General features: G+C 36.4%; 1 protein-coding gene across 1 annotated transcript; it reads right to left on the minus strand.

Annotated features, from left to right (window-relative positions):
• Positions 1-6,389: 6,389 nt before the first annotated feature.
• Positions 6,390-15,638, minus strand: LOC115443032. Its single transcript, XM_030168298.2, has 4 exons — positions 15,539-15,638; positions 9,163-9,225; positions 8,325-8,498; positions 6,390-6,526 (listed from the first exon to the last, which is right to left on the minus strand). Exons 1-4 carry the CDS (start codon positions 15,540-15,542, stop codon positions 6,429-6,431), a joined length of 339 nt encoding a protein of 112 aa, XP_030024158.1. The 5' UTR covers positions 15,543-15,638; the 3' UTR covers positions 6,390-6,428.
• Between the last annotated feature and the right edge of the window lie 3,063 nt (positions 15,639-18,701).

Raw genomic sequence — 18,701 nt, forward strand, 5'->3', positions numbered from 1 at the left:
TAGTAGGTTACTATGTTCTTCAAACCAAAACACAATAGTGACTACACACTGCTGCTTGGCGGCTGGGACATTGCAATGGTACCTATCCAGGTGGACTCTCACATATGAGAGATCACCAGTAAACACAGAAAGTGTTTACATTTGAGATTGTAAAATTCTATTGAATTAGCGCCCAGATGTATTTTCCTAACCGCAATAATACCATTGTCTAATGACCACAAATGATATCGGGAAACTCGCATGAGTGATTTTAAATGCAGTAGAATATACTTAAATATACCTACGATCCTATCTCCAGTAATCTGCCGTGGTAATGGAGAGGGCAGTAAGTCAAACGCGGCTAATTTATTTATTACTGATTTGGCATGTATGTTAAACGAACTTTCTTCTTATCTACTAACTCCTTTTAAATTAACAATGTCTACAATGTTGGAAATGAATTACTATTACAGACATCAACGTGTATTCACTTGGTTACGTTATCTACCAGTGAGCGGGGGCAGGAACTGCCATTTACGATGGGCACAAATAAACACGTTACCCTTCTGCGGCAATCTGGTGAAAGCACTTCGCAAATAGCTCCCAAAGCCTCGTATTATTTACGGTTGCTACTGTTATCTATGTATTATACCCAGGTCCCTTAGAAGATTCAGCGAGACGACCTGAGACGTTTCTAACTACCATAACCGGCCATAGTGGCCCACGTAAGTGTGTCGCGTTCCGAGCTCAGCCTGTGTATATACAGTTCCAAGAGGCTGGCATTATTACTTCGACTGCTGAGGGGTAATCATCTCTGGTCAGTCGACATTTTATTAGACCCTACTCTACTTACCATTAGGTGCAGTGGCGTCTGTATGCTATGCTCGTTAAAAAACTGGTGGCTTGTTTCGCTAGCTGTTTAACTTTACCTTTATGATCTTAGATTATGTATGATCCCATATATACTGTCTCACTGCTGGGCACGGGCCTCCTCTACTACTGAGAGGGATGTTTAATCCCATAATGGAGACGAATTCGAACGGATCTAAATACTTACCGTGAGAAACGAACTCAGTTTTACAGCCTAAGTACACCGGGTAATAATGTCGACTGGCGAGGGATAACCATCGTCAGTCGACACAATCTGGGGACCTAATTCGCTTACCATCAGTTTCACTGGAATCACTCTCATGCCCGTACAAAAATATGCTGCAACTAGAATTCATTAGAACAATCAAGTGACTCAATAATGAAAAGTTTTAATTTCCTTATATTATATCTGTGGTATACAACATAGTACCTACAATAGGTTTTTATAATATTGCGAAATTGGGTTTCCCGCTGAGTACTTTCCTGAGGTTTTAAATAAATAATATCAGCCCTGTATTATATACTGTCCCACTGCTGGGCACGGGCCTCCTTTACTACTGAGAGGGATGGCAGGGATTAGTAATATTAGATTAAACTATTGCAAACTCTATAATATCATCCCTCTATTATGTACTGTCCCACTGCTGGGCACGGGCCTCTTCTACTACTGAGAGAGATTAATCTTTAGTTCTCCACCCTGGCCTATTGCGGATTGGCAGACTTCACATACCTTAAAAAATCTTATAAATAACTTCTCAGGCAGGTTTCCTCACGATGATTTACTTCACCGTTAAAACAAGCGATAATTCATAAAGAATACACACATGACTTTAGAAAAGTCTTAGGTGTGTGCCTTGGGTTTTGAATCAGTGGACATCCGTCGCCGCAGTCCGTTCCACTCCCAATTAGGCTATCGCCACCCATGGGCTAAGGCCGGCTTTAACTATTCAGGCGCCCGGAGAAAAATCTTTTTAGCGCACCTTTTCGATAACCTTTTTTGATGCCTAATATTTATTGTCTTGTTTTCGTTGTGTGAAAGTGAATGCATCAAACTATAACAATAGAATATGTACTACGTACATCCTAAAGCCTTTCACCACATCTCCTTTCCAGTCCAGCATTGTACTTAATAATGATTCTCTTATCTCTTTTTATCTTAACAAGATAAACAATCTATACAGGACTTCATGGCACGCACTTACCTGCCTGCTGTAAGATTTCTCGATCGTATTTCGTTCTTTTACTGGATGTACATCGACTGACCTCTCAAATATTCAGAACTCGCTGTATACTAGTTGCACTATTGCTTACTCTTTTCTAGTTAAATTTATTCAAGGAAATCCTTATATTTCGCAGTAAAGGTATTTGTAATGATGCTTCTTTGATAAGCTAGATTCAACTGTTTAATTTGGTCGAACATTTAAGTTCAAGAGGTTATAATTAATATTAAATTAAAATATAATATTAATTATAACCTCTGTTGGAATTTTGCTTATTCTTAGCTACAACTTGCACAGTTTTTAGCTTATTTTTTGTGAGTTACTTTTTTTTATTTTTCATTTAAATATTTGTTTTAATTTCTCTACAGGATTTATATAGTCTGGTATAGGTTAACATACTGCTTGAAAGTCTCCAAATTATATTGTGCTTAATTTGCTGCGCTTAAGTCACTTTTAGTTTAAATTATGTGTATGTTGAGTTTTCCTAACTTGCGCTTACATTATAGCTATAAGTTATAATATTTAAATTATTGTAATCGTAGTGTTAAGTCTGCTGGAAAACCTTATAAATAAATAAAATAAACAAGAATAAAATTTTCAATGGTAGATGATGTGTACATCCAATAGTAGTACATATAACAGATGTTGTACCTGATTGTTTTATTGCATTGAATGTTATAACATCTAGTGCTGTTGGTGTACCTTATTATTATTACTAATAAATAAATGTGAAACGATCTTTTTACAGTATTAACATTATATTCGCAATAATTATATAATAAAATTTTAGTAATTTTTTTACTACTTGCGAGCAGACAGAATAGAATAGTCGCGACGTGACATAGCTTCTCTTCTGCCAGCTTGCCCGCGCAGCCGAATAATTCCGGAAACGCCCGATGTCATCAGCTAGGTAATCAGCGCGTAACATAAATAAATAAAATCAACTCGCATTTCAACCGATTACCTACACTATCATTTTCAATTATTATTGATGTTCAGATATAAAACTAATATAATATATAATTACCTAGAAAATTAATGTAATCTAACAGTTGGAGGCACGGACGTAAGTAACCGATGTTTAAATTAATTCTATCATATATATGGGTGAATATTTGAACATAGACATATTCGGTGTTCCTAAAATAAATTAAAATAAATCCCAATCGCGATCTTTATCGATTCGATGTAAAGTTTATCGTACTTATATACTATATAAATCAAAGGCACAGTCTGTAAATCGATATTCAGGTCGGAATTGGATTTGAAAAATGTTCACGAATGGCAATGAGAAATGACACATATGGTAATTAGTATTTGAAAAATGGTAATTATAGTAGGTGGTTGGTAGGTAATAAGTAAATAAATAAATACCGTTAAAATTATATAATATATTATATTTATGAATTATATATAAGTCTCTAATATATAAAGATTGAAAACAAATATATCTACTCATTGCCACCATTATAATATATAATAATTGTAACGCAACATGATTAACCGATTTTGCTCTTAATAATCAACAGAGTTTGGTCAGCAAAATAAATACATCTAACAAAACAACAGTCGTGTTTAATTATTACAATAATATTATATTTTAAAATCAACAGAAATGAGAAAATCCATTATAAAAATGCGTTAAACATTGATCTTGACTTAATTCTTCAAGGAAATAATGCTAAAATGATACAATATGTCGAATGTCGACGGACCACCTGATATTCAGAGGGACTAGTTGCTTTGGGTGTTTGGAAATGAATTGTAGACATACTAAGTATGTCGGAAAATTACAATGTGATAGCAAAAATGAATCTACTAATAATATGAATAAAGAAACTATTATTGATGAGTTGGGCTAGTGAAACTCTTGTACTAGACGATCTGTCAGAAGACCCCGGATGTCCTGTTGTTCAAAAATATTATGAATCTGATTCTAATTCAAGTTTAAATATCTTTTAAGTTCCTATGTTATAATTTATCAGTTTATCTCACAACCTTAATTAAGAAATACATTTACATGCGACTTGTTCAAAATATTATTTTTAGTTGATTTTATTTTTCATATAACAATTCCGATAGATCTAAAATCTTTTCAACATTTCTTTCTTTGCAGTCTTCTAGCTCTTGGTGTTAATTCTTAAGCTGATAATATTTTTTCTGTGCTCTTCGTTTTTTTATCGTTATTTTTCTTTCTGTTTTTCCTGGGCGTATAATAATAGGATGAGCTTTAATTTTTGTGTATCTACTTCTAAGCACAATTCTCAAGGCTTTTGCTTATACTTCTTCATTAGATTTTTTTATTCCCAGGCATCTTTAAACTCAAAAACAGTGAGATAGTAAGCGATACGATTACCCATAAACAGTAGCAAGTCTACCTGTAATTTTAAATTACAACGTACTATGTGGTACTTCACTGCGGTTGTAATCCTGAGAAATCATAAGGCATTAAGTCTCAAGATGCCCTGCAATAACATTGTTTACAATTTTCTTCGAACTGACACACAACAGTGCATGCACACTGTTTCCTGGCAGCAGAAATAGACACTCAAGAGAGCCACCTTCATTTTATCTAAAACTACTATTGACTGGTGGTAGGTCTCTCATATGTGAGAGTCCGCCTGGTTAGGTACTACGGCAATGTCTATTTCTGCCGCCAAGCAGCAGTGTGTAGTCACTGTTGTGTTTCGGTTTGAAGGACATTGTAGCCAGTGTAACTGCTGGACATACTAAGACTTAACATCTCTTGTCTCACGATAGCGAGCGCAGTGGAATACCAAACTATACTTTGTAATTCAAGGTGTTGGATGGTGTTTCTGCTGTTTATAGGCTGTCGTATCGCTTACCATCAGGCGAATGGAAGGCTCGTCTCTTCATTCAAAGCTAATAAAATAAAAATAAAACTATTAGTGAACTCTCCTAATATAAGAATTTATTAAACCATTAATTGCATAACTCTTTATACTATTATTTACTTTTTAGGGATAAAATAACGTTTATTGTCTTAAGTTTATATAAACAAAGTATAAAATACAATAATAATACATTTTTGTTTAGTTCAACTTTACGCAATTCTAATTACAATTTGTTATTGCCAATTACCGTTTACCAAAATTCAAACGGTAAACACGGTAATTATAACGACGGTAAGTAGTTTTTGCTACATTTTATTTTATAAAACATTCTTTATACTACTTTATAATTTAAGAAACCATAAAAAGGGACAGTTTTTTATGACTATAATTATAGTTAATCCAAATTGTAAATAAGCAACACAAACTTACCACAGCAAGCTCAAACGGAAATGAGAAAAAATTGTGACAAACGCTTTTTTTCGACGATAAATACGAGCTGCAGCTGCCGTATAACCAATTCTTGATGTGTAATCTGCTTGAGTCGCGAGAGGAAACTCAGCTCTAGCCGCAGAATAAACCAAACAGGCACCGACACGTTCCGTTTAAGTTTTAACACTATGACTATTTCAACAAATGGTAGGTAGAACAATGTGTTGGGACAAATTTCGAAGTGGTTAAAAATAATATTAAAGTGTTCTTTATAGTTTGTAATTTGGGTAGCTTGTAGAGTATGTATTCTATTATCTGAATAGTTTAAAAAAAATACGATCTTCAAAAGGTTTTTACTACATTTCGCACATTTATTGCTAAAATTTGGAAATTGTGACACGGATGGTAATTAGATTTAAGGCATATTTTTGAGGATAGCTTTTCTATTTATTACAATACGGATATGTTTTCCACGTGCACATATAGACCAGGAACCAAGCTTTAGGAAAAATAAAAAAAAACATTAAATAATATTTGTCTAGGTAGTTATTTGCTTAGAGCCGCGTAATATGCACATGTCAAATATTCACCCATATACATATCTATGATAGAATTATTTATTCATATTTATTTATTTTTAATACGTATAGTGTACAATAAAGTTTTAAATAAAATTGATAAATAAATAATTTCTTTCCCCCTTATTCCTAAACGTTATTTATCTAAGAACGGAGCATTACTGTGATAAGTCTGTTTCTCAGTGCTGACGGCATGGCAGCCTTCGCAGTGCGTAGACATAGGGCCGTAGTGATTGACAATATTGAGATAAAACTTTAATTTAGTTGCCTGTCAGATAAACAAAGCTGACCAAACAGCAAGCTATCAGATGAACAAAGTTGAACAAACAGCAAGCTGTCAGATAAACAAAGCTGAGAAAGAGACTTATTATCACAACAATGCTCCGTCCTTACATAAATAACGTTTATGAATAAGGGGGTTAATCTTTAGGGAGACGTTACGGAAAATTTAAACAGCATTTTTTAAAACTAATACTTATTGTTAATATTGCAAATGGTTAAGGTCGGCTGCACTTGTTCCGCTTGGTGGAGGGGTCCATCTTGCACACCTGGCCCGGACTGCACTTAACGTTGTCGCAGTAAATTCCCGTGCCGGCTGGAAATATAAACATAAATAATTACGTATAGAAAGAATAAAAAATATGATACTAGCCCCAGAGGCGGCTTTACCTATTGTGCAGGATGTGCGCCACACACGGGCGCAGTGTGTTAGGGGGTGCCGAGCGCCGTTCGCGACATTTTTAATGAGACATGCGTCGCTCGCGTTTAGTGGCACTCTTCAACAACCAGCGCTCGTGCTAAGGCCGGCGAGCGGCTTCTGAACTTTACACAATAATTTTTGATTTAATATTATCAAAATTAAAGATTACATTGTCTCCTAGGGGGCGCTAAGGAATTTCGTACACACGGGCGGCGCGTGAGCTACAGGCGACTGACTAGCCTTGTATTTTCTACTATATGTATAAAGTAACTGACTACGGCTGAGTATGATTTTAGGTCTTAGTCCACCACGCTGCCCTAGTATAATATAGTATAAATAATACACACCTAACTTCGCTATCAGGCACAAATTCCAGACTCCGGACGGATACTCAGCAGAAAAACCAGGACTCGAACCCGGGAACACAGAGCGCTGTCGTACCGCGCATGTAGTACAACTACGCCACCAAGGCAGTCATTTTTTCATATAAATATATGGATAAATAATAAATAGATACATTCTTTTGATGCTAATTTCGACTCTGCTGCAATCTAAGGCCACCAGATTCACACTCAACGAGGAAACTAGACCACAGATTATAGGTTACTACGTTAACTAGACTAAAGCCTACCTCTCAATTTCATTATCTTTACATATCCCTTAGCACAATTACCTTAACAACTAATTCGGAGTAGAACCATAGACTTAGACGATCTCAAATTTCATTCCAGGTGGGGCAAATCCTATTATATTTCTAATTTAATACAACAGAATTACAATACGAATGTGAATTATAACACAACTATTAGCGCTATCTAGTTGCAAAGATGAGCAACTTCAATATTCCCGCGCTTGCAAAAGCAGTTTACCGATCGCGAACGTACGATGGCGCGCATGGTTGGGGAGTGCACGGACCGCGATGTGGACTGGGGGCGTTTGGAGAATTCCACCACGGTATCCCCTGCCTGTCGTAAAAGGCGACTAATAGGGGCCATCGGGGGGTCGCCGGCGGGCAGCAGGGGGCTGTCGGCCGCTGGTGAAGGTTGTGCATGCTTAGCACATTGTGGTGACCCCCGGGATGGACGGCAGTGTGTAGTTGGCCTCATGCTGCCGTAGACGCCGAGGGCGTCCTTCGGTGCGCGGGGCTTCTGAGCCCCCCACCCATAGGAGACGGGCCGCAAGGCGGCACCGCGTAGGGGCGGCTGCGGTCGCAGACTAGACACTTCAACGTCAGAGGAAGCCCGCAGCCGTCCCTAATGCGCCGAAGAGGGCCACCGCGGAGTTTTAGCTGGTAGGCCGTGCATAGGTTAAGTTGTATATAGGGTTAGGGACTCGGCCCGGCGGTCGCCCGAAGGTCGTCATCAAATCCGGGCGGCTGAACGCCGGGCCGTAAGGCACGGCTACCCCAGCATAACCGCTCAGTCACCCCCCACGAAGGCTGGGCGGTAGTAATAAGGGGGAGTGCACGGAGTCGCGGGCGCGGGACTATTGCTATTCGCCGGCCATTTTTTTGTGCATAATACCTTTTTTGTATATCTGTTATCTGTTTATCAGTATATTTAAATCTTTTAACAACCCTGAAACTTAACGTTAACCATGAAAGTAAGTCAAATGATATCCACAATAACTGCCCTTCCCTGCCTCCTTCACACCCATGTCTGGTAGTCAGGTAAGATTAAATGCCGCAACTTACACTGTGACTGGTGAGAACCGCCATGGCCGCCAGCGCCTCCGTACGCAGCTGGTTCGGAACAGGACTTGGCGTTGCAGGCGTTCGAGCAGCACACTTTGCCGTGACTGCACTCATAGTCTTGCACGCATTTCGGACTGCAGCCATACACCTTCGATGGTAGAGGGCAGTTGCCGGCTGGAATTGGACGGGAAATAAAATTAATAATTTGCGATATATATTGTTTTCAATGTGTTCCTTTTTTGAATAAGTATTAAATACGAATAGAATTATACGCAATGTCGCTTTATAAACCATTTTTTTATATTTTTATAGTTTTGAGTAATATAAATGTAATTTAGTAATAATTATTCTTAAAACTTTTTTGACGTGTCATAAATGCATATTTGTTCGCCTGCGTGATAAATAAAGTACTATTTTTAATATTATAAAGTAGTTATCTATAATCTATATCAAGTATAAAACTATGTAAAATCACAGCTCTTTAAAAATGTCGTATACAGTGAAAAAGCCACTGAAGTGTATGTCGAGCACGCATATCGCGGAGAAGATTCCTGATCTCCACCTTTTTGGTATTATATTTGTCATTAAAGTACATAAGAATAAATCGAAATGGCATGTGGAGATTTTAGCCTGCTACATAAATTTCAAAAGAGTACTTCTCAATTTCTGTTCGACACGCCTTAGGCATGGCTGATTGGTGACGCATGGCGTTTCTCATTTTCCTGTCACATTGTTCCTCTATTTCTTCTATTATTTATATTAACATAACAAAAATATAACCGTTAGTCACAGAGGTATAGCAATTATTTACTTATATATTAATTTAATTTTAGCTTACCAGCATTTGTGTATGCAATAGCCACCAGCACGACAAAAAGAGACAGAAGCACAGTCATGGAACCTGGAATGAAAAAAAATACATACAATGCATACAATATTATTATCACACATATTATCAGACATAAAAATAATTTTTGTTCCATATTCTCAATATGAACAAGAAATTATTGAAAAATAATTCATTTTATTACTTGAAATACAAGCTTTACGAAATACATTATAGGAATACATAAAGTTATATTAAAAATACGTTTACAAGTAGAGTATCCTTTATGTTATACAGCAATTTATATAAGTGAGTGCCGATTGCACAAACATGTTATCTTCTATCTTCTATCTATACTTATAATAAATCTGTAGAGAGGTCAATTCTGTACATGAAATATATTTCCAAAATAACTATCAGGGGGTGATTAGGGATCGATACTGATGCCAAAAATGCAATTAGTAAAATTTTTGTCTGTCTGTCTGTCTGTCTGTCTGTCTGTATAACCGTTATAGAAACAAAAACTACTCGACGGATTTTAACGAAACTTGGTACAATTATTTGTCATACTCCTGTGCTGGTTATAGTATACTTTTCATCACGCTACAATTAATAGGAGCAGAGCAGTGAAGGAAAATGTTGGGAAAACGGGAGAAGTTACTCCATTTTTTAAGTTTCCGCCGCGTGTGCAACCTTAATGGTTAAAGCTACACAGAAATCATGTATGACGGAAATGTTCGCCTTAAAATTATATAAAAAATATCCCACGACAGCATATGTCTATCTTTTATGGTTGACTCACAATAACACGTGTAGCTCCCGATAGCTTAGCAGTTCGAAGCTTTCTCATTATATTTGTCTACTCTTACGTTTATAACACTCGCAGTTAGCCCCGGATCTAGGGGGGGGGGGGGGGCAAGCTAGGGCCAGTGCCCCGGGCGGCGAATTTAGAGGGCGGGAAATTCAAACTTGGCAACAAACGAATACACATCTCATCATTAACGCAACTTTGACTACTTCGACATCTATACTCTATACTTATTATATAAAGCTGAAGAGTTTGTTTGTTTGTTTGTTTGAACGCTCTAATCTCAGGAACTACCGGTTCGAACTGAAAAATTATTTTTGTGTTGGATAGCCCTTTGTTCTTGGCGTGCTATAGGTTATATATCATCACGCTATACCCAATAGGAGCGGAGCAGTAATGGATAATTTCAGGAACTACCGGTTCGAACTGAAAAATTATTTTTGTGTTGGATAGCCCTTTATTCCTGAAGTGCTATAGGTTATATATCATCACGCTATACCCAATAGGAGCGGAGCAGCAATGGCTAATCTCAGGAACTGCCGGTTCGAACTGAAAAAATCTTTTTGTGTTGGATAGCCCTTTGTTCGTGGAGTGCTATAGGTTATATATCATCATGCTATACCCAATAGGAGCGGAGCAGTAATGGCTAATCTCAGGAACTACCGGTTCGAACTGAAAAATTATTTTTGAGTTGGATAGTCCTTTGTTTGTGGAGTGCTGTATATCATCACGCTATACCCAATAGGAGCGGTTTAGTAATGGCTAATCTCACGAACTATCGGTTCGAACTGAAAAAATATTTTTATGTTGGATAGCCCTTCGTTCCTGGAGTGCTATAGGCTATATATCATCACGCTATGACCAATAGGAGCAGAGCAGTAACAGTTTCAACATGTTGCAAAAACGGGGAAATATATTTTATTTTTGAGAGCTTCTCCTGCGTGCGCTGCGTAAACGGTTAAAGTTATGCAACAATGATGTATGACGGGATTGTTCCTCTTAAAAAGTTATACAAAAATTTATTATAAAACAAAGTCCCCCGCTGAATTTGTCTGCCTGAACGTGTTAAACTCAAAAACTACCCAACGTATTAGGATAAAATTTGGTATGGAGACAGTTTGAGACCCTGGGAAGAACACAGGCTTCCGGGAAAATATATAGCCTGACTTTTATAACGGAAAACTTTAGCCTGAAAAACTTACAACGCGGGCGGAGCCGCGGGCAAAAGCTAGACCAGTATATAACACACATAAATTATTTCCCGCGGAGCGCGAAATGATGATGATGATGACAAAAGTAAAAATATAGGTGGTTAGGGGCGGCATTATCCAGATTTTGCCCCGTCTTCAAAAAATTCAAGATCCGGGGCTGCTCTCAGTCATCCCTAATTAAAAAAGTTAACATTATTGAATATTCCATAAAAAAGAATCATAGAAATCGGTATAGAAACACCAAAGTTATACATGAAATACGCTAATAATAAGCCATCACGCGTGAATACTGAATCATGCTAATGCTTCCTTCGATTTCACCAGGATCCCATCATCAGACCCTGACCGGACAATCGGACCATCTGCATACCACCATACATTAAAAGAACATCCCGACAAATTGAGCACCTCCTCCATTTTTGAAGTCCGAAATCCACGCGGGCGAAGCTGCGGGCGGAAGCTAGTATAAAATAAAAGGATATTGAAGCTGAGAATATCGTAATTGGCAATGTCAAAGCGCAGCCTTGACTTGTTCGCTCATGGTTGATGTGTTAAACTAGTTTTTTACTTTTTCTCGAGATCATGTTTTTAAATAAGTAAAATTATTTTGCAAAGGTTAATGATTATTTTAAAATGCTTAAATGTCAATCTTCTTTGGTAATTATTTTCACCAATATATTCTAATACTAGCTTTTGCTCGCGGCTCCGCCCGCGTTGTAAAGTTTTTCAGGCTAAAGTTTTCCATTATAAAAGTAGTAGTTTCCCGGGAGCCTATGTTCTTCCCAGGGTTTCAAACTGTCTCCATACCAAATTTCAGCGGATGCAGCGGGGGACTTTGTTTTATAATATATTTTTATAGAACTTTTTAAGAGGAACAATCCTGTCATACATCATTGTTGCATAACTTTAACCGTTTACGCTGCGCACGCAACGGAAGCTCTCAAAACTAATAAATTGTCCCCGTATTTGCAACATGTTTCATTACTGCTCCGCTCCTATTGGTCATAGCGTGATGATATACAGCCTATAGCACCCCACAAATAAAGGGCTATCCAACACAAAACGAATTTTTCAGTTCAAACTGGTAGTTCCTGAGATTAGCCATTACTGCTCCGCTCCTATTGGTCATAGCGTGATGATATATAACTTAGAGCACTCCACAAATAAAGGGCTATTCAACACAAAAAGAATTTTTCAGTTCGAATCGGTAGTTCCTGAGATTAGCCATTACTGCTCCGCTCCTATTGGGTATAGCGTGATGATATATAGCCTATAGCACTCCACGAACAAAGGGCTATCCAACGCAAAAATATTTTTTCTGTTTGGACCGGTAGTTCCTGAGATCAGCCATTACTGCTCCGCTCCTATTGGGTATAGCGTGATGATATATAGCCTATAGCAATCCACGAACAAAGAGCTATCCAAGGCAAAAAGAATTTTTCAGTTTGGACTGGTAGTTCCTGAGATTAGCGCGTTCAAACAAACAAACAAACAAACTCTTCAGCTTTATATAATAGTATATAGATTATTTATAAGTATTCATGTTTAAAAATTCGTTATGTATAAAAGTCATGTCTACTGGAATTCAATAGATTTCTAAAGTATTTACTTTGATTTTAAATTTAAAGTGCCCTGTTGCCTGTGTTATAAGGGATTGCGAATATTTTATCCTGTATTTATATTTTCCCGGGATAAAAAGTAGCCTATAGCATTCGGGAGAAATATAGCTTGCTATTAGTGAAAGAATTTTCAAAATCATTTTTGTACTTATGAAATTTAGAGACGGTTGAAATTACTATGCATAAATAATTTGCCAATGTTCTAACTATATCTTTTGTAAGTAAGCATTGTGCTAACGAGTCCCGTGGGTCCTTGTATTTTATTTTGGCGAAAAAAAAAACGCGTTATCGCTTCCAAGATATTCCGTTTAATTACCTATTGAGGCTGTAGATGTTTAAATAATACTTATATGGTGTGGTGTTTACCTGTGTTGCTATGCATAATATAAACAAAACACTCACAGAAGCAAACGGCCTTGTGCATTCGTTCCACAGATTTTCGGTGCACGAGTTAAGAATATAAAAAAAATAAAAACAAAATTAGATTTTGAATATTTTAAACTACTAATATACTTATTTCTTATATTTTTTTTTATTTGTAACTATCCAATTAAGATAACTTATTGTATAAATATATATTTTTTTATGTTTTATAAATTTCGTGTAGATAGTTCGAAAAATAACGGTTAGAGCGCCATTCTGGTGGGGGTGTACCTTGTGTGGGTAGGTAATACTTATTAAATACGATGTGTTGTACCTATGTCCATGATTGGCTTATTAATAAAATTATAGTGTTATTATGTAATTGTAAGTATAATTATACCCAAGCATTTATAGAAATCGTGCAGGAAACTACTATGATTATTTAAAATGCCCACTATATGTAGGGACCACTGTATTTTACTGGTGGTAGGTCTCTCATATATGAGAGTCCGCCTGGGTAGGTACCACCGCAATGTCTATTTCTGCCGTCAAGCAGCAATGTTTAGTCACTGTTGTGTTCCGGTTTAAAGGTAATTTTAGCCAGTGTAACTACTAGACATAATAAGACTTAACATCTCATGTCTCAGGATGGCGAGCGCAGTGGAATATCAAAGAATCTTTTGTAATTCAAGGTGTACTTGTACTGTTTATGCGCGGTCGTATCGCTTACCATCAGGCGAAGGGAAAGGTCGCCTTGTCAATCAGAGCAATAAAAAAAGTACTAAACTGTTGTGCTAAGCGCAAAAGCGGTGTCAAGGAAACCTTATTTCGCGATAATGGAAGTTTTATAAATATAGTTTTATAGTTTTGTATGTAAAACTGAGACAGAGAAACACTTTAAATGTTTTTTTAACAAGTTCTAAACAAGATACCGTTATTTTGGTAACTTCATTGGATGGGTATTTTTAAGCTATCTAAAAAAATCAAAATCTTGATTTATATGTCGTCAATAAAAATCAAGATTTTGATTTTTTTTGAGATACCGCTTTTGAGTTTAGCACGGCAGTATTCGTATAGTATGTTAATCCAAAACTTTGTCTATTCTTGTACCAAATTTAAATTCGCTATTATCTACGTATACTTTAATCCAATCTTCACAAACTCGCATTAATATTAGAAGTAGAAATGTAATGGCCATACATTGATAGAGGTCGTTAGAGATACCCTGAGGCAAGGCAGAGCGTTGACCTTTACGACACACGGTAATTACTAGATGCATCGATATACATATATGTACTACGTACTAGATTTGACGTTCCGAACATTCACTGTGTTCAACTGAATTGAACTGTTATCCATTCAAACTGATTTTAGTATGGTGTCAATATTGATGCTGGTGGCTGTGTACGGAGTGGCGCTCATAATATAAAAATACTAGTCTAAGCAAACTTGGATGTGAATAAAAAATATTAGTCCAATAAGTAAAAATATTTGTTATTCAAGTGAATAAATAGATTATAGCAGTGACATTTTGGTTGCCATTTTAGTTCAGATATTGAAGAAATAGTTTATATAGACGTTCGTGTCTTTAGAATATACGTCAATGGCTAGATGGGTATAATATCAGAAACACATTAGGAAAGGTGAACGTCGATTAATTAACATATTGTATAGAATGATTGAATAAGATCATCGTCAGCTTTCTTTATTATTCTTATACATAAGACTCTACAATCTACATGTAGAGTCGACATCGTACGTATTATTCGCTTAGGAAATGTAACGGAGTATCTAATTTTACCACACAAAATTTACTTGCGAATACAATTAAGGACCTTTTGGTTCGGAGCCTTTTCTACACTTCAATTAGAATTTAATATTATGAATGGGGCGCTCGGGCTGCATTTTTAGGGGGTGGGAAAATGTGTAAAATAAAACCATATTTTTTCCCCTTTTATTTGCATATTTTTGGCGATTCGGGATGCGCATTTCTTATTTGTTTAAATGACTAACTCAGTGCCTCAGGAATACGACGCGAACGGTCATTTCTATGGTTTTTCCTGTTATTAAATGTCTTAAATTATCCTGAGGGCGTATCACCACTCCACATCCTCATAACAATGTAATTATGTCTAAGAATGTCATCCTACGCTTCATTTACGTATGCCCCAACATTAAATAAATTGTTATTTTCCGTAAAACTTACACTAATTTGTAAACAATAAACATTCATTTCAAAACATCAATTACACATTACTATTGTTTTGTTTATTTAAACGTCATTTAAATATTTAATTTTAAGTATAATATTTATTTGTTTCTACACTTAAGTTTAGCCTTGATATATAAGGAAAAACTATTTGGCAATACAAAGTAAACACACTTACCCATCTTAATTTTACTCACACACGCACTCCGTTCGAATACTAAATGTGTACTGACTCCAAAGAGTATTTACTCTCTCATGAGACCTCATTGGATTGATCATAGCATACAGTAGGCACAAACTTGTTTATGCGATGATAAAATCGTTGCTTCTCCTGTCGCTTTGTAATGTAATGCGCAAGACATTTATTAGTATATTGCTCGCGACTTCGCTTGCGTTAAAATCCCTGCTGCGACTTTTCCGGGATAAAAATAAGTAAATCGAGGACATAGTTTACCTTTGTGCCAAATTTCGTCCAACATCGTTGCATGGTAACGTCGTTTGTACCAAATATCTAAATATCCCAATGTCTTCATATCAAGGACTGGATGACTTGTTCCGTGAAGTCCCGTTTCAGAATATATAATAATTTTGGAGAACGAATGCACAAAATTGATTAATTGTATGAACTAATAACTACAATTATTGTACTCTTATATTCGGCAACTAGGTATACTGTTCTCACCCCATAGCAATCAAATAAATTTTAAAGAATGTCAGGAGAAGAAAGTCATTCGTCTATGCTCAATTTCCGACGAGGTAAATACTCAATCCACGTAATTTACTTATAACTTAGATACCTACTGATTGAGCAGTGATAGCCTAGTTAGAAGTGGATCGCACCTCCGACATTTCCAAAGTTTTGTGATTTTTTTTGAAAATTAACGCTGAACAAACATGAACTAAACATCGTGCGGATACTTGCATACTTGAGAAGTTCTCTCATAGGGCCAACGTGATAGATTAAGGTGAAATCCCTCTCAGTAGTAAAGGCCCGTGTAGCGGCACAATATATAATACAGGGCTGATATTTTTATTATTAGATACTTACTTACTAAAGAAAAATGTTTTGTTCAGTTGAATCCATTTTGCAAAACTTCGACCAATTCTAAATACGTATGTAATGCTGACTTCTATTTTTTATTTACTTGTAACTTATATACCCCCTTTCAAAGATGGAAAATAATATAATTCTTTGTTCCTTCCCCCAGTATGTAGTATGTATGTAGGTATATTACGGAGCTTCGAGTCCGACTCCGTTAAGTCGCAACTTCCGATTATTATTACACCTTCGGTTCCAACTTCGGATCCGAAACTTTTAAATCGGTGCCTTTAATCGGAGGTGGAAACATAGCAAATAGCAAAGGCGGCCTGCATCAAACACGACGAACACATTAAAAATCTCTCTTGCCACCATTTCTGACTCCGCCTGCGACTCCGAATCCAATAAATCAAATTTAAAAACTCCGACTCCGACTTCGGTTCCGATAAATTTACCTCCATTACATCCCTAGTATGTACTATTCTCTGTACCTTACATCTTAGTTTCACAATGAGTTCATATACAATTATGTCTTATGAGCAATTGAGGAAAACAATTTCTTGCAAAAAGATAAAGGGGACGCCCGTTTACCTTCTTGTAGAGGTTAGTGCATGAAGTCATTTAATAGATTGTTGGATCTACCTATTTGACCTAAATTGACCTTTAATCTATATAAATTATAGTCCATACTTCGTACTTATACATATACTAATATCATAAATTTGCCAGTAGACGTTAAGTACGCTTTGGCGGTTAAATGAAACGTGAAGTAATTTGAATTTTTGTTACTCTACCAAAGGCAGATTTATTATATTGTAACAAACACCATGTAAAACTATAAACATAAATTAGTCCAGAGATAAACCTGCATGATGCATTGTTCACTATGCGTCGTGGTTCGCGTTTAAACTTGGCTTTCACACACTAAGATTCCTATTCCAAGTCCTTGGAAAGTATATTCCCATCTATTGACAAGAACAATACACTATAAAACAAGTTTACTATTGTGGGAAGCACAATGATTGCATAGGTCCGGAGGTGGGTAAGCTACATATCAAATAGTAGAACATGGACCTCTTCCATCACCTTATTTTTGGTGGCCGCTTTTAGGTGGCCACTGAAAACCAGCGCCGTGTTGTGGCTCATGACGCAACACAGCATTATGCTGAGTTGACCACCTAATTGTCACATCGAAGGCGTGTAACGTTCCATTAACTTGTTTAATGATTAAGCATGTTTTATGTTTAATCTTACACACTTTTTATGTATTGCATGCTTTAGTTGTGACAATAAAAACTTTTTCTTCTTCTTATTTGTTACACACAAGCTAAATATATTATTATTATTATTGTACTAACTTAGCGAAAATATATACTTACTGTGTTAAACATTAGGAACAAAAACATATACTTATTGTACAATGTACGGGTTGTGGCTTAATTCAATAAAGATCTCAGACATACAGGTTCCTGGAAACCGGCTTTTAACGTAAACTTGAAGTAGATTTTTCTTGCACTGTTTATTATTTATTTTTTGTTCCATTAGTGCTTGTACTCAGGTTTCTTAGAAAATTGATGTTAATAGACTACAGACAAATGGCTTTTATTCGCGTGAAGGGCGATCCGAGCCGGTTTACGGAATAAAATTATATAACCAAAAATTATAAAAAGCTTGAGATCCTTCCCCGAGCAAACCGTTCTGAGTACCTATTTGTTCAGCTCGTGCAGGAATATGCAAAGAATTACGAATAATTTCTTTAAAAATATATTATAACTTTTAGGTCTTCTCGATTTTTTGAATTATAAGTGTTAAATAGCCTATCTAATATAGTTGGTTACAAATTAAAATGATGTATACCAACTTTGCGAGGATGTACGGAATCAACAATAACGGCATTTTTATTATGAAATTAACGAAACAACATTATAATAAATTAAATACAACCAAAGTGAAGATAAAATATTGCACAAATATGATGTTTATTTTTTTTCTTTATGTACCTATATTATAAACTAGCTTCCGCCCGCAGCTTCGCCCGCGTGGATTTCGGACTTCAAAAACGGAGGAGGTGCTCAATTTGTCGGGATATTTTTTTAATGTATGGTGGTATGCAGGTGGTCCGATTGTCCGGTCAGGGTCTGATGATGGGATCCTGGTGAAATCGAAGGAACTCCTCTTATATTATAGGCAAACCTATGACGATTTCGGTATTTTATATAGCATAGCTGTTGTCCGCGACGTCATCCGCGTTTCCGTCGTTTTTCGTAAAAAAAAAGTAGCCTATGTTCTTCCTCACGGTTCA

This window comes from Manduca sexta, chromosome 4, assembly GCF_014839805.1.
Source record: "Manduca sexta isolate Smith_Timp_Sample1 chromosome 4, JHU_Msex_v1.0, whole genome shotgun sequence".
Classification (NCBI taxonomy): domain Eukaryota; kingdom Metazoa; phylum Arthropoda; class Insecta; order Lepidoptera; family Sphingidae; genus Manduca; species Manduca sexta.

Coding starts and splice junctions, on each gene's coding strand:
- LOC115443032 (XM_030168298.2), bottom strand. Junction 8,499..9,162: donor TATTGCATACACAAATGCTG/GTAAGCTAAAAT, acceptor GTCCAATTCCAG/CCGGCAACTGCCCTCTACCA. Junction 6,527..8,324: donor CGGTTCTCACCAGTCACAGT/GTAAGTTGCGGC, acceptor TTATATTTCCAG/CCGGCACGGGAATTTACTGC.